The sequence below is a fragment of the Nicotiana tabacum genome, chromosome 5, assembly GCF_000715075.1.
Source record: "Nicotiana tabacum cultivar K326 chromosome 5, ASM71507v2, whole genome shotgun sequence".
Classification (NCBI taxonomy): Eukaryota; Viridiplantae; Streptophyta; class Magnoliopsida; order Solanales; family Solanaceae; genus Nicotiana; species Nicotiana tabacum.
The window spans coordinates 52,492,317-52,516,490 of NC_134084.1; the positions used below are offsets into that span (position 1 = coordinate 52,492,317).

General features: G+C 36.2%; 1 protein-coding gene across 1 annotated transcript in view; it reads right to left on the reverse strand.

Moving 5' to 3' along the window:
* Nucleotides 1–11,565: 11,565 nt before the first annotated feature.
* Nucleotides 11,566–24,174, reverse strand: part of LOC107793691 (ferredoxin-dependent glutamate synthase, chloroplastic-like) — a 49,098-nt gene continuing 36,489 nt past the window's right edge. The window contains exons 23-33 of the mRNA XM_075253563.1: nt 23,865–23,960; nt 23,541–23,738; nt 23,377–23,451; nt 22,365–22,493; nt 22,147–22,245; nt 15,751–15,893; nt 15,573–15,666; nt 15,104–15,342; nt 14,939–15,017; nt 14,023–14,106; nt 11,566–12,152 (exon numbers count right to left, since the gene is read on the reverse strand). Of these exons, the coding sequence (XP_075109664.1) occupies nt 11,976–12,152; nt 14,023–14,106; nt 14,939–15,017; nt 15,104–15,342; nt 15,573–15,666; nt 15,751–15,893; nt 22,147–22,245; nt 22,365–22,493; nt 23,377–23,451; nt 23,541–23,738; nt 23,865–23,960 (1,413 nt within the window). The 3' untranslated portion in view covers nt 11,566–11,975. The remainder of the gene's footprint in view (nt 12,153–14,022; nt 14,107–14,938; nt 15,018–15,103; nt 15,343–15,572; nt 15,667–15,750; nt 15,894–22,146; nt 22,246–22,364; nt 22,494–23,376; nt 23,452–23,540; nt 23,739–23,864; nt 23,961–24,174) is intronic.

Consider the following 24,174-nt stretch of genomic DNA (forward strand, 5'->3'; position numbering starts at 1 on the left):
CATCATAACTGATCAATTTCATCAAAATGTTGAAAAAGGACAAATTTATGAAGATAAGAACCTGCTGGCTCTCGTTATGAAACAGTATGTCGTTAGAGAAAAATGTCAATATCGGGTTCATAAATCATGCTCAAGAAGGTTCGTCTGCATCTTTTCAAGTAAAAAACTATGTGATACCTATATAGTATATAAGTATGCTAAATCAGTATACTATGAGAGTATGGAATTGTATTGGTTTGTCTGTGTTTTTTATCAGTGATACTGGTATAGTATATAAGTATGCTATATCAGTATACTATGCGAGTATATAACTGTATTGGTTTGTCTTTGTTATTATCAGTAAAACATAATACCAATATAGTATATATGTATGCTAAATCAGTATACTATGTGAGTATAGAATTGTGCTGCTTTGTCTATATTTTTTATCAGCAAAATATGATACTGATACAGTATATAAGTATACCAACAGAGTATACCATGTGAGTATATAATTGTACGGATTTTTGTGTGTGTTTTTTATCAATAAAACATTATACATAACTGTATTTGTATTATAAACAGGTATATCCTTGAATGCGTGGATGAAAGATGCACTTGGAGACTTAAAGCATCAAGCCTACGAGCATCAAATCTTTTCAAAGTGACGGATTTCAATTCTGTCCACAGTTGTTTAACTAATAAGAGATTTTGTTCACAAAAGTAAGTTGTCTCAGCTTTTGTTGCAGCTGTGGTACAAGATAAACTTGTTGACCCGAAAACCATATATATACCAACAGATATCCAGAGAGACATCCAAAAAGCATATGGTATGGACTTAAGCTACATGCAAGCATGGAGATCAAAAGAAAAAGCAATGCAATTATTGAGACGATCACCAAGTGAATCATACAAGAAAATGCCAACATATCTTTATATGTTAGAGTACGCTAACCCAGGATCAGTGACACGACTACACACTGAAGGAGATGGGAGCTTCTTGTATGCATTCATAGCTATATATGCATCGATTAGAGGATGGGTCTATTGTAGGCCAACAGTTGTAGTTGATGGAAGTTTTTTAAAGTTAACATATAGAGGGACCATACTCACGGCTTCCACGCAAGACGCAGAGGGTAAGAATACAATCCAATTACATTCTGTTAAAGAAACAAAAAATATTTTCAAATATTATATGATACTAGTATGATATACAAGTATACCAACAGAGTATATAGTTGTTTTGCTACACACCTGCGCGTACCTATAACTATACTACTATATGAAATGCTAAATTAATATTTTGTGTACAATCCAATTACATTCAGTTAAAGAAACAAAAAATATTTTCAAATATTATATGATACCAGTATGGTATACAAGTATACCAACAGAGTATATAGTTGTTTTGCTACACACCTGCACGTACCTATGACTATACTACTATATGAAATACTAAATTAATATTTTGTGTACAATCCAATTACATTCAGTTAAAGAAACAAAAAATATTTGCAAATATTATATGATACCAGTATGGTATACAAGTATACCAACAGAGTATATAGTTGTTTTGCTACACACCTGCACCTACATATGACTATACTACTATATGAAATGCTAAATTAATATAGTGTGTTGTAATTGATATTTTGTTCTTTGGGTTTACAGGACAAATTCTACCCCTTGCATATGCAATTGTTGATTCGGAAAATGATGCATCGTGGGAATGGTTTTTCGTGCAGTTCAGAGAAACCTATGGACAAAGAGAGGGAATGTGCATTGTATCAGACATGCATGATGTTATATGGAAAGCAACTTCAATTGTCTATCCAGAAGTCCCTCATTGTGTGTATGTTCCATCTGTGGAACAACATAAAGACAAACTTCAGGAAGAGCCAAAAACAAATCAAAGAAGTATATTTTGCGTTAGCAAGAGCATACACTGTTGAAGAATTCAACAGGCATATGGCAGAGTTAGAAGCTATTGATAGTAGAGTGAAAATATACCTGATGGATATTGGATATGATAAATGGTCCTGGGCGCATTCCGAGGTAAATAGAACCATGACCATGACATCGAATATTGCGGAATCAGTAAATGCAGCAAACAAGCACGCAAGAGACCTCCCAGTTGTGAATTTGCTTGACTTTATGACAACATTGATTCAAAAATGGAATTACACCAATCGGAAGGATGCAGTGGAATCATTTATGAAGATTGGTGCAAAGTATGAAAAATATTGGCAGATAATACTATCTTATCACAAACGATGACGGTATGCATTTTCAAAATCATAAAAACACGGCATGTACTGTATTTTTATTTTTTACCTTAGTGATTTCACTAAACAACTGAATATTGTTATTTAAGAAATACTATTACTTCATATAGCTAATGACTTTTCTTAATTAAAATTATATTAGGTGTTGCCGTCAACTGAATTCTTACATTTAGTAATTGATGGCCAAACAAGAAATGTGGTGCGCCTACATGAAAGAAACTGCACTTGTGAGAGGTTTCAGCTAGATGATATTCCATGTCCACATGCAATGGCAGTTATACAAAAATTCCATATGGATTCATACAAGTATTGCTCGGATTACTACAGCATAGACTACTTGCTGAAAACATATGAGATACCAGTAAATCCATTGCCTGATGAAACAACGTGGAAAATTCCAGAAGATATCTCTTCGCAGGCGGTACTGCCACCAAAAGGAAAAATCAAACCAGGAAGACCTAAAAAGAAGAGAGGCATAGGAGGTTGGGAAGGAAATACAGTTACATGTGCCCTATGCGGGAGAAAAGGACACAACCGGAGAACATGCCGAAATATTCCAAAGAGATATTGATATAATGCTTCAATGTTTTTATAGAACTCATATATCGTAGAATCATAGCATTTGAATTGCAAAAAAATAAAATGCATTTCTTGCACTAGACATATATTTGGTATGATGATTCTTTGAGAAATTACTTTTTGGCAACAAATTTATATGGCTACTTGTATTTTCAATAAGAATCTATTTATTTTCTATTTTAGTATATAAAAGTGGGATGCATTTACATCTAGTTGCTGCAGGAAAAAAGATGCTAAAATATATATGTGACAGCCAAGTGGTATATCTGTATACCTTATTGGTATATTTGTATATCTTATTAGTATCAAAATATGTGCAGAAATAGAAGTAGTGCTGCAAATGCAACATTTGTACATACTTTGTTAACAAAATGGGCACGCTTTGCAGCTCATGTCTGTATTGAAGTATAACAAATTGGAAGCCATTTACATGCAGTTATTGTACATCATCAGGTACATTAATACAAGGTGATACCCAAATGTTATATTTGTATACCTCGCTGGTATATAGTGGTATTGCACTAATATGGCTAAAACAAAATATGCGCAGAAATACAAATGGTGCACCAGATACAACGTGATACCCAAATGTGCACGCTTTGGAACTCATGTCAATACTTACATCTAGTTGTTGAACGAAGAAAGGTGAGTCAAATACAACGTGATACTCAAATGGTATATCAATATACCTGATTGGTATATAGTTCTACTACACTAATACACCATCTATGCTAAAACTACAGATGAACATTAAAGCTTAGACCATCATCACATTCGAAAGCAGATCATTTAACTTCTGTCACAACTACTTTGTATGTTGTTAGAAGTGTTCGCTTCATCTGCCCCTAATTTTCACTTGCAGAATCCATTAAACCTTACCCTCTGGCAAAGGAATGGACCTCGGCATCCTAATAAACCTACAACTTTATGGAAGAAGCCTAAGAAAAGCCTAATAAAACAAGCTGAAATCAGAAACAAAATCAGCAAATTTTCAGCATCAAGAGACATAACTAAACTGATAACCCCCATGTACTTGAAGAAATCTATACCACATATTCTGAACCAGAATAATTAAATATGATAAAATAAACATTAGCAGCTGGAAATATTTTATAAAAGCACAAGTTTCCTACAGTGTTGAATCAGCAGAAGGTCATTTACTACTAATAATACCATACTTCACCAAAAACTATTAAAATCCTGCAAAGTTTTCATGATACGATTAACTAAAACCAAAAAGAGACCTATACTACTTCTTGCGTTTCTTTCCACGAGTCTTTTTAGGTGCTACTGGAGCCTCAGATTCACTTGATTCTCCATGCAACTGTTTGTTCCTCCCATAGTGCCACAACAGTATACCAAACCTAGCTCGAAGACCATCCACATCAAAATTGGCAACAGGGATTGGAAGATCTTCAATAATATACTCAGCAAAACAAGCAACATATACTCCACAATCTCTGAAATAAAACAAATGAATAGACTATAAAAATCAATTAGAAGTGAAAATGTTAATATGAATGAGGAAAACAAAGTAAAAAAAAAGTAACTATTCTTACGAATTTTGCTGTGTTGGCAGATTTATAATCAGTTCAATCTAAAAAGGATCAGTCAACTTCTTTCTCATGTGCAGACCATTTTCTACTACAATGTCACTTCTTTGGTTATAAAATTCAATACTAACTAGAAATAGGGGAATCAACACAGCATAAGCCTTTGCCACTTTTTGAATAGCTTTTTTGTGCTTTCGACTACGTAGCGAGTCATATACGTAAAAACATCTCTTGTGGAATGACACACATCCCAATATCCAATGCTAAATTAATTGGAAAAATGACATGATCAACCTGGTGTCATGGAGTTTTCAATGCATCCTAAATCCTTTCATGTACTCCATGATATCATCTGATCTATCAATCAAATGATCTTGTTTCCCAACTTTTACAAATTCTGTGAAAACCCTTTGAATGATATTATTAAAAAGAGTATCTATAGTTGTGACTTTGATTGGCATATTAGTTCCATATTTCGCCTTCTTCCTAAGATAGTAGAATATAATATCCAAGTGCTGCAAAAAAGAGAGGAAGAAAACATGACTACCGCTAACAATATGAATGAACTACTACAACAACAAAAATAAAAAGTAGAACACATACCGAACTAGAGAGCGGCCTTCCAGAATAGTTTAAGGTATGGAAAAACGTCTTATCATCAATCTGTTCAACTTCAAAGTCAAAACAAGGCTCTAGCTTTTGATCACCAGGTAAATACACTTCCCTATTTCGTATAAAAGAAGATATGGATAAGAAATATAACAACAAACAAAGAAAAAATGAAAACAAAAGTACATGGAAACGAATACGCACTCTCCCAATTGCATGTTTGCTTCAACAAAGTTTGAGAATGCAGTCGTAAGCTTAAAATCAACAGTCTCTGAAATGTCATTTACAAATGAAAATCTTCCTTTGATAACCTTCGAGGATACCCCAACTGCACTAACACCAGATTGCCAGTCATTCCTATACGGCGACTGTTTTACAGCTGCGGGGCGCCTTCTCCGAGCGAAAACTGCAGGAGTAGTTTCAACGTCTGTTTGTATCTGGACAATACTTCTTGATACCGACTGATCAGGTTTAGACTTATTTACAGCACGAGTTGTCAGTTCATTTCCAGATTGATTTACATTACGTCTCCCTCCTTGTGTAATGGCAGCAATTAGATCAAGTTTAGAATCAGCATATTCAAAATCAGAATCCAAGTGAAGATCACCCCCGTGTCGACATAGAGCTTAAATTAGAAAATGCTAGTGAATAAATAAATATACAAAGTTAAAAAATTTAGAAAAAAAGAATGAAAAGTTATATATAGAAGACATTACCAGAAGGCAAATTCACATTACTGCCACCAACATCCACTTGACCAACACCATCAACCCGACATGCTGAACACATAAAAGCATTACCAGTATCACTACTTAAATAAAAATTAAAAAACTATCAAGAACCTATCATTTACATACTAACTACAAAATTAGTAACATCAACATCGTACCCTGTGGAGCAGTATTAGACTCAATAACAACATTTGCTCGTGTCTGTACAGGGATTTCTGATGGCAGCGGAGCAGGACCCGACTTTTTAACATCATGAGATGACTGCTTATATGTTGCTTGTTGTGTAATGGCGGTGATTTGATCAATTGCAGATGCAGACAGTTTAAAGTTAGAATCTATGCCAAAATCATCATTAACTACACCATCACTTGTTGTGACGTTGTTCACATCGACACCAGTGGCACCTCCATCTTGACCAACCCCACCAAAACCAGATACTAAACATATCAAAGTATAAGCAAGAGTACTATTTTCAAAAAACAACAGCAAAAAAAAATCAATCAAATCTGTGATTTACATACTAGAAGGCGCTTTGGGCGTGCTATCTCTAAGAACTATAGGATCATTCCCAACGTGGCCACTTTCAAACTGGTCATAATCATTATGCATCTCACGAAAGTCAGGATCATTATCCTGTTGCTTATGCTGAAAATGAGAAACTAACAATTTTAGTATTATGTATATTACAAGAATACTATGTGCACTAAAAGTAAAGAATGGAATAGTATCCTATAAGCATATATTGCATCTTTGAACAATATACTATAGCATTATATTATATAAAAGATCAATACCGCTGAATTTCCCTCTGGTTTCATTGACTGCCTACCAATAGCTGCAAGCACCTCCTCAAACTTGGTCTCTACAAAAAGCTTCAAAGCTTGTAACTCCTTCATTACCTCAGCATTGGTAGGTTGGGAATCACCTCCAGTACTTTCATGCATACTTTGTGTCTTTGGTAATTGAGTGCCAAAAACCTGAAAGCTATCGGGCTAACTGTCAGTGCACTCAACTTCAATTTCAAAGTTTAGACCACGCACATCAAATAGTTGTTTCTCATCATCAGTTGGGGTGATGTTCTTTAGCTGCAATTATTAAGCACACTAGTTAGAAATAGAAATGATAATAAAGTATGGAAAGATAAAAGATCCCTATTACCATATGATACCAATATAGTATACATGTATACCAACAGAGTATATCACTGAACTGGGATATAGTATACATGATACCAATATAGTATACATGTATACCAACAGAGTATATCACTGAACTGGGATATTGCTACAACTGTGACTAAACTACTGTACCAAAACATTAAGAGAGGCAATAAAACTATGAGAAAATTACTTGCTCGTGTTGCAAGCTACACATTTGCAAAACAACTCGCTCATTCGGTATTTGACCCATGACTACCCAATTCAAAATTTGTGGAAGTTTGTTTCCAAGATGATCAGCAAAGTGACCATCCAAACTTGGGCAGCATTCATACAACCAAGTCTATAAAGCCAACAGGAAGCCACCGAGTCTATAAAAAGAAGGCTTATCTTGAAACTTGTTGGAACACGAGTCAATTGCAGCTTTATAAACATCTATACCCCAGGGATAATTATTAAAATCACCGCACTCAACCAAGTCAATGTAAGACCATGAAATAACCTTTGTTTTGAGTTGAGAAAGTAAGAAGTTGTTCACAAAATAAAGAACTGCTATCTTCAACGCATCATCATCTGTTTCCCATTTCTTCTTCTTAAAACAGTCTGCTAGTTGGGCAAATGTCACGGATGCAGTCCCAAAATATTTTGAAATCAACCTATTCTCTGTTATGCTCTCTATACTTGTATCACCCTTACAATTCAACCCAGTAACACGTGCAAATTCACCCAAGCCAAAGCGCAACCTAGAATCATTCACTACAAATCGCATCTCATTTTTTACCTCATGATGTACTTCTCTAATAAGCAAATGGTGCATAACCCGAATCTGCACAATAACTGGTGACAGATCCAAAAAATAGCCAAAGCATGTTTTCTTAAACAGTCGAAGTTGCCTCTTTGATAAATTCGTTTTCAATTGATGAATAACATGGCAGTTGGTATCCCAATCAACCTTTGGTTTATAATCTAAGTCCATAGGCACAAGGAAATCCCAACACTGCAAAACATTTTCATATAAAATAATTTCAGAAATAGAATTCACTTAAAATGCAACTAAACCAACTAAAAATATTACAACTACCATACGATACCAACACGACATATAACTATATCAGCAGGGTATACAATTCTACTGACTAATTTCCGGCAACTACAAATTTTACTTATAAGGAAACAAAAGGAAAATAGTGTGGGAACAATTTGCAGCAATACCAAGTGACCATCAATGCATAAACTTACTTTAAGTTGTTTCATTTGAAGATGCATATTCAATATTACTAGGGAGGGAAAGCCAAAAGAAACTTAACTATTAAATCTACAGTATTCAGAAACTATTCTATCAAATACATATTTTAGAGGATAGTAGCAAAATACTTTTCATCTTGCATATTCTTGAGATTACTAAGGAAGTAAAAGAATAGCATAAACTCACATCAAATTGCACTACAAGATAGCTAATATTCGACAAGGAACTTATGCTACAGTACCAGCGCTTCTCGCCCATTGACCCCATCCACACAATGCCACCTATAAAGAAAAGCTCATTCTGCACTCCTAACTTACACGGTCTCATTCCTTCCATGCTTCTCTCCACCACTGTCAACTGGCTAAATACTAAATCATGTACAAAACCATCTAATGCAAAGCTGAAAATCAGAAATCACACAGAGCAGCTCTGGCTTCAATAAATATGGTTGACTACAACAGCTACTGAATCAGTGACCCTTTTTAAACCTCAAGCAGAACATTAATTTAATCTGTCTATATTGATTCAAAAACATTGAGAAACTAATAGCAAAGACAAATATGCCATCCAAAATTAACAAGCTCATTATTGCAAATTAACTGGTCTGTACAATATACTAGAAAAGATCACTCAATTCCTTCACGCTCAAACACAATGCATACAAAATCATATGATAGGCCTAAATTTTGCTAATACCACAGAAACATACACATAGAACAGCTTAAATGAACTTCACCCAAAAACTCAAAATTCGATGGTACTTGACTTTCTCTTAGTTAATCATCTAGTGATGGATTTTGACAGCTATAATCACTATTACGTCGCACTAAACATTGATGAAACGGATAGCTGGAATAAACAGATAAATAAAAATCGTAATAAATTTACAACAGTTCTCTTAAATGTACAAAATGAACTTGAAGAAATAGAATTCACTTAAAATTAACACAACTGACTATAACTATAATATAATACAAAAGCCTAACAGGAAATTAAAAAATAACAATGTACTATACATTAAAAATCTCAAAGATCATAATTGTAAGAAAATTACCTTCTTGGGTGCGATACCAATTTTTTTCTTCTTTAACTGAGAATCATCGCTACAATCAACATCTACTGGTTGAGTCTCTGTTTTAGGCACGGATTCACGTCGGCTTCCCCCTAACTTAGAATCCTCAACAATTTTACCTTTTCCCTTATCAGTCACAGGAACACCTCCTATGACTGGTTCGGAATTTGTGTCGGGTAATGACAGGTAGGGAGTTTCATCGACTGACGAAATATTAATATTGTTGCCTTTTCCATCCTCTAATTCTACATTTTCAGTTGTGTTTTCAACATGACTACTGCTAGGGTTACGACTAAATAGAGACTGAGAATCAGAAAATAAGAAAAAACTAGGAACAGACATGGCTGAGGCAACGGATTCAGCAGCTACTTGTGTTGAAGAATGATATTGTCCACGGCGCCACCATCTACGCGCACAATGCTTCTGACCCATAGAGAAAACAACAATCCATAGACATTGATTCACAAAAGCACAAAGGAAAACACAAAAATCCTATGATTTTGAAAACCCACTTTCACTAAAATGTACTTTCAGAAGCAAAAATTTCACCCAAAGGAAAAATATCACCCAAAAATAGGTACTAGACGAAGAGATATAACGGAATCGAAAAAAAATTAAAAACTCGAATGTGGGTGAATTTTGCGTTCTCATCGGTTGGCTATGGAGATTTGGAAACTGTACTCTAGTCTACTTGTTAACTGTTAAACAACGAAGAAAAACGTGGGAAGCTTGTGCCGGGTGAAATAGGTGAGCTGGATCGAAGATAAGGAGAGATGGGTAGATTGGGCCACGTGAAATATGGGGACCAGGTAAATAAATTGGGCCAACTGGGTAGACAAGATAAATAGTTTGGGCATGAGTATTAAAAGGTAAATAATTTGGGATTAATAGGTATAAAGTGAGATTTCCCAAAGAAAATCCGAAGGAAATTTCTTTTTGTGATTTGTGGTCCTTGGTGGGCCAAAGTTTTTTATCAAAAGAGAGAAATGAATCTTTTCCAAATGGCATTCTTGCATTGGTTTTTTTTTCTTTTCTTGATAATAAATAAATAAAATATACTCCTACTAAGTCAAAAAATAGCAAAGCAAAATTACTACATACTCAATTTTCATTTGTTGAAAACCTCTAACTTAGAAATTGCACTAAACTAAATAAAACTATATTTTTGGGAACTTTTCTTTCTATATAAATGAAGGTAAAACTTATACTAAAATGTGACTCTCTTTTTTATCAGTTTCAATTTTCTTAAGTAAAATATATATGTAAAACAAAAGCTAAAATATGTAAATTAAACTCAAAAGATATTTAAATACTAAAAAGTGAAAACAAATTCGAATATAGTCAAAAATTAGGTGTATGTCTTATTTATGTCGGAGAATTTAATCTTTCTTGAATTTCATGACCCCTGCATTTATCTTTAAAGTGTGCTTTTGTTTTTGGAAAGTTGCGTATTTGTTTCTAGGTGTTTATGTGCTTATGGATGAATATATTATAGATCATTGGTTGTATTCTTGGTCATACCTTTTGGTGAGTTTGTTAGATTTTTATTAATCTCATCCATATTGTGCAAGGTTTGAATTTGAAGGCAAATAATTTTAAAGAAAGAGGGAAAGGCTATCATGGATTTGGAGCCAACCTTGTATCCATCACGAGCTTAGTGTTGTAGGGGTTCGTGGAAGGAAGACTTCAAAATTCAAAACGTACTTAAATGACTATTTACAAGGAAGACAACAAGACTCAAGACGATTAAACTTCTTGTAGGGACTGGTTATTTTAGTCACTTTTACTCTTAGTTAAGACCTAGATTTAAATACTTTATTAGGTCTTCATTTTAGATAGGTTGTGTTGTTTAGAGAGTTATTCCCTTGTATCTTTTTATATAATTGAACCTAGCATGAATTTCTCCCATGGATACGTGTATAAGTTCAATCCCTTTACTCTTGGATTGAAGCTAATGATTAATATATTTAGTTGTTAGATTATCCCTTCTTTTCTTCTAACGTCTATTTCCCTCATTTTTATCTCTTAATCGTATCCTTACTGTTTTATCTTGCTTGTTTGATTATTATTCATTTATTATTGCTTCTTGAATCACATCCCTATTTCTCGAATACATTTCAAATGGCAGCTAAATATTGAAAAGTTGTTCAAAAACTAACCATCCAGGACCATTTTCAAAACGTGATTTTTCTAGTTGTCTATCATTAAGATAGTTTATCCTTTTTTCATAAATATGTATAAGATAGCTCATCGTCACGCTGAAATATCATTTCCTTGTGGTATTTGAATTATTCAAGATTAAAGAAAAGGAAACATTTGGCATTGCTACTTATCGGTGCGCCAACAAACAAATCTTTGCTTGGATGACTTTAATTTACACATTCATGAAATTGTCAATGTCATGATACAAGTTACAACTTATTAAGCACGAGCATGAAAACCGCCTCAAAGAAAAAAATGAGGGGCAAGAACTAGTAACAGGTCTAAAACATTGTACCTGAATTTCCAAGTTCTTCGGCTAAGCAAATAGTAGCAACGGCAATATTATGCCATAATTTATCAAGAATTTAGAGTTTCTACGGCATCACTGTACAGCTGCTGAAGCATCACAAAGATCAGCCCTTTGTTCAACAAAGGTAGTTGCTTGCACCTTTAAGAGTTTTGATCTCTCAGACTTCACCGTCCTTCCGTGGAGACTATCATTCTTTCCTGTACAAACTGTCTCCTGCTTAGAACCATGGTCATGGCTGTGCTCGTGTGAGATTTACTTCAATGGTATCTCTGCAGACTGCAAAGTGACCTGCCCAGCAGCAGCTTGCTCGTATTCAGCACTGGCCTCCGGAGTGTCTTCTTCACTGGGTGGAACCAATTGCCAAAACAGTAGCAAATATTTGTCCCACTCCTTGAGAATAGTTGAGCCTTTCGTGCTGCCCGTTTTTTCCTAGGTATAATGAATATAAATCTATAAGAAAAAGACTACTTCGACCACTCGGCAAACAGCCCAAAGAAGCAGAGAAGAAAAATAGGGGAAAAAGGGAAACTAGAAATTAGCCACCATCCTAAAACTAATCAATATTTAGCCATTGTATAATTAGTTGGACAAAAACTAAACCTACACTTCATCTTTTCCCCATCTTTCTGTACGCTTCTTCTTCTTTGCATTAGTTGCAGGAAAGAGAAACAAATTGAACAGCTTCAAGTTTTACGTTCTTTGGTTCAAGCTAACCCACAGATTTTAAAAGCAAGTAGTGCTCTCTGAAATCCTCTTTGGTCAGTTGTTATTATCATTGTCTCAACGTGCAAGTTGGATCGTGTATTGCAGCCTATGCTTCTGGAACTAGGAAAGCAAAATCCTCAAACTTTTAAGATCTACACAGGAGCACCATCCAGAGTTTCGTCAATTAACTTGTAGATGGTTTTGGAGTGTTAGTGTATTCAGCTTTCTCTTTACCAAGCTAGAGAAGAAGCATCATACATAGAGTAATGGAGTTCGTGGTTCTATAATTGGAAAGTCAATGATATAATCATGGAGTTCGTGGTTCTAAAATTGGAAACTCAATAACAGAGTCATGGAGTTCGTGGCTATGTTGCACGGACTCTTCAAAATGCTGCTGCACCCGTGTCGGATCCTCCAAAAATGCACTACTAATTAGGAACTCAAGGAGAGAGTCGTGGAGTTTTCTACAATTGGGGACTCAGAGAGAGTCACGGGCTTTGTGGTTCTACAATTGAGAAATCAAGGATAGAATCATGGACTTTGTGGTTCTACAATTGAGAACTCAGAAATAGAGTCATGGAGTCCGTGGGTTTACAATTGAGAACTCGGGAGCTGTCATGGAGTTCATGGCTCTACAATTGGAAACTCACGGATGGAGTCATGGAGTCCGTGGTTCTACAATTGAGAACCCAAGGATAGAGTCATGGAGTTTGTGGTTCTACAATTGAGAACTCAAGGATAGAGTCATGGAGTTCGTGCTTCTACAATTGAGAACTCAAGGATAGAGTCATGGAGCTCGTGGGTCTACAATTAGGAACTCGAGGATAGAGTCATGGAGTTCGTCGTTCTACAATTGAGAACTCAAGAATAAAGTCATGGAGCTTTAAGTTCTGCAGTTGAGAACTCAAGGATAGAATCATGGAGCTCGTGAAAAATATTTAGAAAGTAAGACGACAACTTATAAGATCAGAAAGTATAATTCTAAACAACGATCTGTTAGGGATATAACTTGTTTTAGCACGTTGTTCTTCGGCTACGTTATTCATCTATGCTGCTAAGAGAATATTCGTTTGTATAGACGCAAGTTCAGGAATGAGGGAATTAATGTTGGAAACTAAAGGGCAGAAAAGTCCTTTCCATCTTATTTTAATGGAGCACTGACTATTTTGCAATTACATTTCAAACAGTGGCTAAACATTAATTAGCGGTCTAAAAAGTGGCTGGCCCCCCTAAATTTTTCGAAGAATAGGACGGATGCCGTTTGTGTCAAGTTTTACATCATCAAAAACCGTATTATTGATACTTGTGGTGAAGGCCAAAAGCCCATGATAATATCTTTGGACAAAAAAAGATTTAAGTGAAGTACGACAACCACCCACTCAACCCCTTCCCCACAAAAACAAACACTTCGAATTATAGATGACCATATACTTGAAAAAGCTTGACAGGAGACTATCAAATCAAATTATAGGCACATAAATGGCACTTCTTAAAAGATGTAATTATGCCCAATGAGCTGTATCTTTAGTCGAGCATGTATATATGAGGGCGGGCGTACGCATGCACGGGCATAGAAAATTATACGTGTACTTACCACATGGGCTTCGATTAGGCTCTTTAGCTGCATTTGACCCACCGGAGCAACCACTCTCTGGATCTTAACAATCTCCTTGTTTACCTATAATGGATATTAAAGAGTGTTAGAGAATGTACGGAGAAGAATGCAGCTTCAAGAAACCAAATCAAATATGTAATACATTTTGGTAGTGCTGAAAATTATCACTCACGACACCTGAAGATATAGTTGTCAAAATAAGCTTCCTAAAAACGAATAAAAGCTACAGCACTATGAACTTATGATCCAACTTCACCACATGGTCTGCTAAGAAAATTAGTTACTCTTTTCAAATCTTACACTACTGGGCAAGAATTATCTGCTTACTGAGCTATGATAACTGACAACAACAACTATTCTGTAGCAGACTTCTAATTTATGGAGCAAGTCCAGAGAGTGATTTCCTAAAAGAATTCTAGTGATCAATGAAGTGGAATGAGAACCATGAGAGACCAACCTACAAATGCCAACGAAGTCAAAACACGCTAGGTGATCTTTTCCCCATCTGTCTAAATATTAATGTGCAGAGTTACCCGATACATGTGCTAGTGGAAGATAATAGATAACCGAATACCCGATGAAATAGGCGAGTTATGGCAAGTTGTGCCTGTGATGGATACCACCATTATAAATGAAAAAGAACACTACAAATTTCCATTAATTTTCTATGTACATTAATGAGATCATAAATTTAGTATTAGTCTTGGTTTTCTCTTTTGCATGAATTTCAAGGAAATTTTGCAATTTAATATGATTAATTTTTAGAATGTAAAATAATCTATGTAAGATCCAGATAATTCATAAACTTTGTACAAAAGCAAATTGAGAGGCACTTGAAGACATCAATATCATGAACAGATTGTACAAACATTCACAAAGTTGATTGAAATCAAACCTTAGATATAAGGGTATCATCCTCATCAAGAATGTATGCCAAACCCCCAGTCATACCAGCAGCTACATTTCTACCAACCCTGTTGTAAGCAAGAAAACATAGCTCAAATCCATGTTAGGAATCCTACACTGTATGAGTGGAACGTGAACAACAGACAATACTTACTTTCCAAGCACCACAACACACCCTCCTGTCATGTACTCACAACAGTGGTCCCCAGTGCCTTCTACAACAGCTTGAGCAAGAGAATTCCTCACAGCAAAACGCTCCCCTGCTTTACCTCTGACAAATACTTGACCACCTGTCGCTCCATATAAGCAGGTGTTCCCTACTATGGTGGCATCCTCTGGACAAAATCCAGTATTTTCAACAGGAGTTACAACCAATTCTCCTCCAGCCATGCCCTATGAAATTTGAACCAGTAACTTTTGTTAGTATGGATGGAATATTGTATTCTTAAAATTCAGATAACGAGCTTACTAAACAGCTCAGCATATTACTTCGCATATCGTAGAAACCACGTGGCATGTGTTACCAGAATAACACTCCACCAATTACCAATGGCCTTTTAGGAAAAACCATAACAGAGAGAGTTTCAAATCCACATGGGGCATATCTTATTTGTTCAACAAACCTTTCCTACATAGTCGTTAGCTTCTCCAATAAGTCTGATGTTCATTCCAGGTGTCAGAAAACAAGCAAATGATTGGCCAGCACTCCCAGTAAATCTGCATCGCGAGAAAAACATACTTGCTCATACTGATATATGACTCTAATTATTATAATCGCAAATACGTAAAAGATAATCTTACGTTATGTTCAGCTGCCCAGCAAAACCAGTATCACCATATTTCTTAGCCACAGCACCCGCAATACGACCACATACAGCACGGTCAATATTGTATATTTCAACAGTCTTGTTGACCACCTTCTCATTTTCAATAGCGTCAAATATCTGCATATTAAAAGTTTGTCCGTTGGTCCCTTATAATTTCTTCCAGAATATGGAAATTTCTCGATGGATTTTTCATTTCAATTATTGTGTCACAAACAAAATATTATGAGATATATTTCGTGTTGTGAAAGGCAGGGACGCAAGGCGAGGCGTTTCACCTAATACGGGCAAGGTGTAAGTCGAGCGTAAGCCCCATGGATCTTTAATTCTAAATATTTTATAAATTAATAAAATTAAAATAAAATATTAGAAAAAGATAAAATTACATAGACATTATAAAAATTTCAAAGAAATTATAAAATAATGGAATGTATATAGAACTGTTTCATCTTAAAACACTAATCAGAATCAGCAACCGACTAAAAAACTAACCAAAATTGTTGCATCTAAAAAAATCTATCAGACTTTGAAATAAATTGAACAAAAATTTATAAACTAACTTGAAAGAAAAAAAGAGCTTGAGCGATTTGAACCAGAGCAAGTGATGAAGGATGATGTGTTTTTGCTTTATAGTTTGAAAATTGATCATTTTTCCCTTTATCAGTAGAACATGAAGAAAAAGAATAAAAATTAGGGCTAAGAACGAAAAATCTTTTAATTTTTCACAATTTTTTCTTTTTAGAATTAATAACAAGATGATTTCTTTTTCTTTTGGTATTAAATTAAGGACTTGTTTAGCAATTCTAATTCTAATTTGAAGAGGTTTTCTGTGCATATGCCCCGAACAAAAAACTCACCAAATGCCTAAGTATACACCCAAAACATCACGATACTTTTGCCTTTCCAGATTGCCCAAGCACATTTTTACTACGCCCCTCCCAAGGGCTCGCCCCGGCACTCACCCCAAAAACACCTTTTACAACATTGGATATATTTGTTGTCCCAAATCAATTGTAATTACATTTCTCGGTTGATTTATCTAAAAAATCCAAAATAGAAGCTTTTAAACTCTACTCTGCAAAACATTTCTCTGAAACAAGGCAAATGGGAGACGCTGCTCTTTCTGTGGGAAGGACTAGCCCACTTTAATTTTTGTTATTCATTTGGACCGCTTTCCATCGAAGATAAATTTCTCTGAATGGACCACGAGTAAAATATTCATGGACAAGAACAAATTATCATGAGTTATACCCACTTTGTGCCTAATAAACTGTCCTTATTTTTATTTATTAGAGTGTCACATCGCCTGAGGGTGTGGGATGTTGTCTCCTTATATGATTTGGGAGAATCCTCACTTCATGAGCTAACTTTTGGGGTCGAGTTAGGCCTAACGTTCATTTACATTACATGGTATCGGTGGCAGATCCATCCTACCTATGTCGGGCCCTATAGTATGTTGTCCAAGATCCAAAGTGCGGGTGTGTTAAGAATCCCAAGGGTATGGTTGTTATCTCCCTATGTCTTTGGAGAATCCCTACCTCATGAGATAGCTTTTAGGATTGAGTTTGGCTCAAGCTTCATTCTCTTAACATGATTTATTGGACATTTTGATTTGTGGCTAAAAAAAAATTTAGTGACCTTACTGTTAAAGAGTTAGTAATGTATCGGGAAGTAGATACTTATTATTATGTAATCACTATATATAAATAATGCATTCTACAACACTTCAGACATAAATAATAAAACTTTTCCCGGCTATACTTCTCACATGGTATCAGAGCACCCGTGAGAAACTCCGGAAAGGTCGGACAGTTGTTCTGCATCAACTTCCGGTGACTTTTTCCATATCTGATTGTCACCTCCTTTTTGGTGAGTATTGTGCTAAAACCAACACCACCAACATACTCAGAAAGCTCTGATGACCAAAGCCCTAGAAACCATCCCGACAGAAGACCAGTCACGCGCGGCCAGAACCTCCTGCGCCGGCAACATGTCTGTCACACGCGTTGGCGCGTGAACACTTTTACGGCCTGTTTTTGACGAAAGTCCTTTTGGACAGCTGGCTCGCAAGGTGATTCCGAGCCTATCAGTCCAAGTTACACCAAATTCCGACAATTTTTTTGTATTTTCCGGCGACTATTTGCAGATTCCAGCAATTGTTCAGTTTCCAACAAGAGATAGTGTTTTTTTCTTCACTATTTATGTGAGCTTTTTATTGTTCTTGATTGTCTGTGCTATTTGGTCCAACAATGTCTTTGGGGTTTGATGTTTTTTGGTTCTAAAACCCTTCTTGTCTATATTTCCATTATTGTGGTACTTATGCTTTACTGAGCCGAGGGTTTATTGGAAACATACTCTCTATCCTCACAAGGTAGGGGTAAGGTCTGCGAACACACTACCCTCCCCAGGCCTCACTGTGTGGGATAATATTGGGTATGTTGTTGTTGTGGTTGTTGGTTCTAAAAGCACGGGTTCTGGAAATTCAAGTTTGATGATTACTTTGAAACCCTTAATGGGATGTTCAAACTACTTAGCCTGGACTTCTTCTGTTGAGTTGTAGTGCAAGGGTCAAGGTATTCAAGATCACCTAACCAAGGATACTAGTGATGGAGATGAAAAAGCTAAAGCACTCTTGGGAGAAAGTTGATGCTCAATTATGTAGTTTGTTGTGGCGATCGATTCCAAGATAATACCTTTGTTTCGTCCATTCCAGACATGTTATTCAGTTTGGGAGAGGCTCGTACTTTATACACTAATGACATATCTCGTTTTTATGATGTGTATCTCGGATAACAAACTTAAAGAAACATGAATTGGATATGTCTACCTACTTAGGACAAGTGCAGGCAGTTGTGGAGGAATTTGAGAAGTTGATGTCAGTCACTACTAGTGTTGAAAAACAACAAAAGCAACGACAGAAGATGTTTCTAGTTCTTACACTTGCTGGACTGCCTAATGACCTTGACTCGGTGAGAGACCAATTTTGGCTAGTCCGTCGGTCCCTACAGTTGATGAACTATTCTCTCGATTGCTTCACTTGCTACTCCACCCAGTCACACAATGGTCTCACCACCAACTGTTGATTCCTCTATTCTCGCATCTCAGATAATGGAAAATTGGACATCTCAAGCTATGGAGAATCGACGAGGAAGAGGTCTTTCTGGGAGATCTCGATCCAAGTGTTCTTCTTGTAATAAACTTGGACACACACTTGAAGTGTGCTACTATTTACATAGTCGACTACCCAGAAACGCTCATGTTGCTCAGAACGAGACTACATGTAATCAGGGATTTTCTTTACCTGAAGGGGAATATAATGAGTTACTTCCGTATCGAGCAAGTAAGCAAACATCTCCATAAGTAGTCTCGGTTGCTCAGAGTGATACTCATGTTGCTCGTAATTCTTTTTCTTGCGTTTCTCAGTCTAATACTCTTGGACCGTGGGTTGTGGACTCAGTAGCTTCTGATCATATCTCTGGTAATAAATTACTTTTGTCGAATATTGTGGATTCACAATCTCTTCCTACTGATGGGTTCCAAACTAAAGCAAAAGGAGTGGAACAAGCTAATCCCTCATCTTATGTCACTCTAGATTTTGTTCTTTATGTCCTGGTTGTCCTTTTACTCTTATATCTATTAGTCGTTTGACTCATGTCCTCCATTGTGGTATATATTTTATTGATGATTCTTTTATTATGAAGGACCGCAGTACGGGGAATACGATTGGCACAGGGCGTGAATCACAATGGTTTTACTATAAATCACTCAATCCCTCCACAGCATGTCCAGTTACAGACCCTCCAAACCTAATTCACAGACGCTTAGGACATCCTAGTTTATCCAAGCTTCAGAAGATGGTGCCTAGTTTGTCTACATTAGATTGTGAGTCGTGTCAACTTAGGGAAACATACCCGAGCCACCTTTTTGCATCGTGCTGAGAGTCGTTCAGAATATATTTTTTTATAGTTCATTCTGATATATGGGGTCCTAGTAGAGTTAGTTCAACCTTAGGATTTCGTTATTTTGTTAGTTTCATTGATGATTAGTCAATATATACTTAGATTTTCCTAATGAAAGATTGTTCTGAGTTGTTTTCTATCTTCCAGAATTTTTATACTAAAACTAAAAATTAATTTGGTGTTTCTATTCACACTTTTCGTAGTGATAATGCTTTAGAATACTTATCCTCTCAGTTTCAACAGTTTATGACCTCTCAAGGAATTATCCATCTAACATATTGTCCGTATACCCCTCAGCAGAATGAGGTAGCAGAGAGAAAGAATAGGCATCTCATTGAAATTGCTCATTCAGTCCAATGTTCCGCTGCGCTTTCTGGGGCAATGTAGTTCTTACAGCTTGTTACTTGATTAATCGAATGCCTTCATCTGCTATCCAAAATCAGATTCCACATTCAATATTGTTCCCTAAGTCACCCTATACTATTTTTCTCCTCGTGTCTTTGGGAGTACATATTTTGTTCACAACTTATTTTCTGGAAAAGATAAGTTAGCTCCTCGTGCTCTTAAGTGTGTCTTCCTTGGTTATTCTCGGGTTCAAAAGAGGTATCGTTGCTACTCACCTGACATTTGTAGGTATCTTATGTCAGTCGATGTCACATTTTTTGAGTCTCAACCTTACTTTACTTCTTCTGATCATCTTAATATATCTGAGGTCTTACATATACCTACTTGTGAGGAATCCACAGCACCAACACAACCACTACTACCTAAACAGACTTTTAAGGAGTCTACAGTTGATCCTCCTACATCCCCAGCCACAAGGCCACCACTCTCGACTTATCATCGTCGTCCATGTCTAGCATCAGGCCTAGATGATTCACGTCTTGCATCAGATTCTGCACTTACTGCGGACTTGTCTCTTCCTAGTCCACCAATTGCACTCCGAAAAGGTGGACGATCACACTTAATCCTAATCCTCATTATATCGGTTTAAGTTACCATCGCCTGGTATCACCTCATTATACTTTTATATCATCTTTGTCCATTGTTTCCATCCATAAGTCTATAGGTAAGGCACTACCTCATCCAGGATGGCGATAGGCTATGGTTGATGAAATGTCTGCTTACATGCAAGTGGCACTTGGGAGCTTGTTCCTCTTTCTTTAGGTGAGGCTACTGTTGGTTGTCGTTAGGTTTATGCAGTCAAAGCCGGCCCCCAGGTTGATCGGCTAAATGCTCGTCTCGTTGCAAAAGGATACACTCAGATATTTGGGCTTGATTTTAGTGACACTTTCTCTCCTGTGGCTAAAGTAGCATCTGTTCGCCTCTTTTTGTCCATGACTGATGTTCGTCATTGGCCTCTTTACCAGTTAGACATTTAGAATGGTTTTCTACACATTGATCTTGAGGAAGAAGTTTATATGGAGCAACCACCTGGTTTTGTTGCTCAAGAGGAGTCTAGTGGTCTTGTATGTTGATTGCGCAGGTCACTCTACGATATGAAATAGTCTCCTTGAGCTTGGTTTGGTAAGTTCAGCACAATTATTGAGGAGTTCGGCATGACTCGTAGTGAAGCTGATCATTCTATGTTTTATCGGCATTCTACTCCTAATATATGTATCTATCGTGTGGTTTATGTTGATATTGTTATTACTTGCAATTATAAGGATGATATTACTAATCTGAAGAGCAGCTCTTTCAGCACTTTCAGACTGAGGATCTGGGTAGATTGAAGTATTTTCTAGGTATTGAGGTCACTCAGTCTAGCTCAGGTATTGTTATTTCACAGCGGAAGTATGCCTTAGACATTCTTGAGAAGACATGAATGATGGGTTGCAAACCTAACACTCCTATGGATCCGAATGCTAAACTTCTAGTAGGAGGTAATTTGGTCTCTTGGAAGAGCAAGAAACAGAATGTAATTGCGCGATCTAGTGCCGAAACAGAATATCGGGCCATGACTATGACAACGTGTGAGCTAGTTTGGGTCAAGCAGTTGCTCAAGGAGTTGAAGTATAGAACTAGTGTGTGATAATCAAGCTGCTTTTCATATTGCGACAAATCCGGTGTTCCATGAGAGGACTAAACTCGTTGAGATCGACTATCACTTTGTCAGAGAAAAGAGACTCTCAGAAGATATTGTTACAAAGTTTGTTAAGTCGAATAATCGGCTTGCAGATATTTTCACTAAGTCTCTTACTAGTTCTCGTATTAGTTACATCTATAACAAGCTCAGCACATATGATTTATATGCACTGGCTTGAGAGGGAGTATTAAATAATTAGTAATGCATAATGTCCCACATCGGGAAGTAGATGCCTATTATTATGTAATCACTGTATATAAATAGGGCATTGTACCACACTTTAGACATAATTAATAAAACTTTTCCGTGCTATACTTCTCACACTTACCTTTGGGTCTGCAAGCAAAACATCATCCAAAACAGGACCATTATTATGAACTTCCTGGTTCCTTATCATACTGCTGCTCCACTCAGGCAACCCAACATTCTACAAGCATAATGCAATGACTTATTCTTTTCGCCAAATAAAAAAGGAAGAAAGTAATATATGAACTATAACTAACTTATCAATTGATCGATAGATCAACCATCTTTCAAAATACTTACAGAGAGGATGTAACTAAGATCAAGATGTCGAGTTTTCATTAATGATATATCTCGGGGTCTAAGTATATCTGTGCGTCCAATTATGTCATCCAGTTTCTCGTAACCTAGTTGAGCCAACATGCCCCTTACCTGGCCAATGATAGTAGAAAAAGAAATTAGCAAATACAAATAAAGGCGGGCCTGGCTGATGAGCTCAAACTAAAATTTTGCAGCAAATGAAAATGCCCATGACAGATAAATAGATGGTTCTAATTTCTAAAATCATCAAATAAAGGGTGTATTCTAAAATAGCAAAAGTAATGTATTTTCATTTATAATTTTGGTGTAAAGAGAAAATACACATATGTATTGGTAGCTGGGCTAACTTGATTTATGGTTGAACCATGTATTTGATAAAAAGAAAAAGAACCATTTCAACATATAATTAACCCTTTACTGTCCATTCTATTGTTTCTTCCCCAAGTTATCCAACACACATATAGGAGAAGAGGACTAAACGCCAGCAACCCAGTGACAGTTACATCAGATAAAAATTAGACGTACTGTTCCCCTCTAAGTTCCAAGCTAGCACTCCCTATGGCTAAAAAATTCCTACAGAATTTCAAGCGATCTAGAACCAAATGTTCACAAAGTACTTTTCCACAAATGGAAGGTTCTGAATCTCAAGCAATTTCAATTCAAAAATTCACAAGCTAAATTTTGTAGACCAACTTAAACTAAATACTATTTGCAAAGTATGTAAAGAGATGATATCTCTTTATCCCACAAGCGACAACATCAGAATCCCTTTGCACTATACTTACGTCAAAATTCAATTCATCACCCATGAGTAGAAGCTTACGCCCAAAAGACCTATAGTAAAATGATCAAGGTAACCATAACCTTTTGCAGAAAAAATTTACTCAGGAAGCAAAAAAGGAAATAAACAAACTATTCTTTTCCAAAAAATACAAAAGATCAAACAGAAAATAGAATTTCTTCAACCACATTATACATGTGAGCATAAGGTTACCTCTTCGGCAACATACAAAAAGTAGTTAACAAGGTCTCCTGGAACCCCTGGAAACCGAGCTCGTAATTCCTCTCTCTGAAAGTTTTGAGAAACAAAATTATACAGAAATTCATCAATTATCAATAAGCATGATAAAGATGATCGAAAACGAGACAATAGGCTACCTGACTGGCAACACCAACTGGACAATTATTTGTATGGCATATGCGGGCCATCACACAGCCCGTGGCTATCATTGCTACTGAACCAAATCCATACTCGTCTGCACCCATTGCTGCAGCCATCATGACATCAAATCCACTTTTAAATCCACCATCAACTCTAAGAACAACCCTTTCTCTTAACCCATTTTCTATGAGTGTCTGCACAGATCCGTTCAATAAAAAACATAAATAGAATTAGAAATAATTGAAGTATAAAAGGCAAGTTAGTAATGAGAAGAACTATTAGATAGACACTGGAAATGGCTCAATTCTGCAGTAAATAACCTGGTGCGTCTCTGTAAGTCCAAGCTCCCAGGGACCGCCAGCATGCTTAATTGAACTTACTGGGCTTGCTCCAGTTCCCCCATCATGACCTGATATCTGCAAATGATACAACCGCTCAAAAGACTTGATTTACTATGTCTAATTTTCCAAGTAAAATCTAGCACAAGCTTTCCATGTGTTTAAGAGTCCGCATTGGATGAGGGACCCTGTTAGATAGTTATGTAAATAATATGAATTAGTCCTAGTCCCACATAGAATAGGAGTATGATATGTATTGTATAAATAGGGCTCATCACATTATAATTGAATA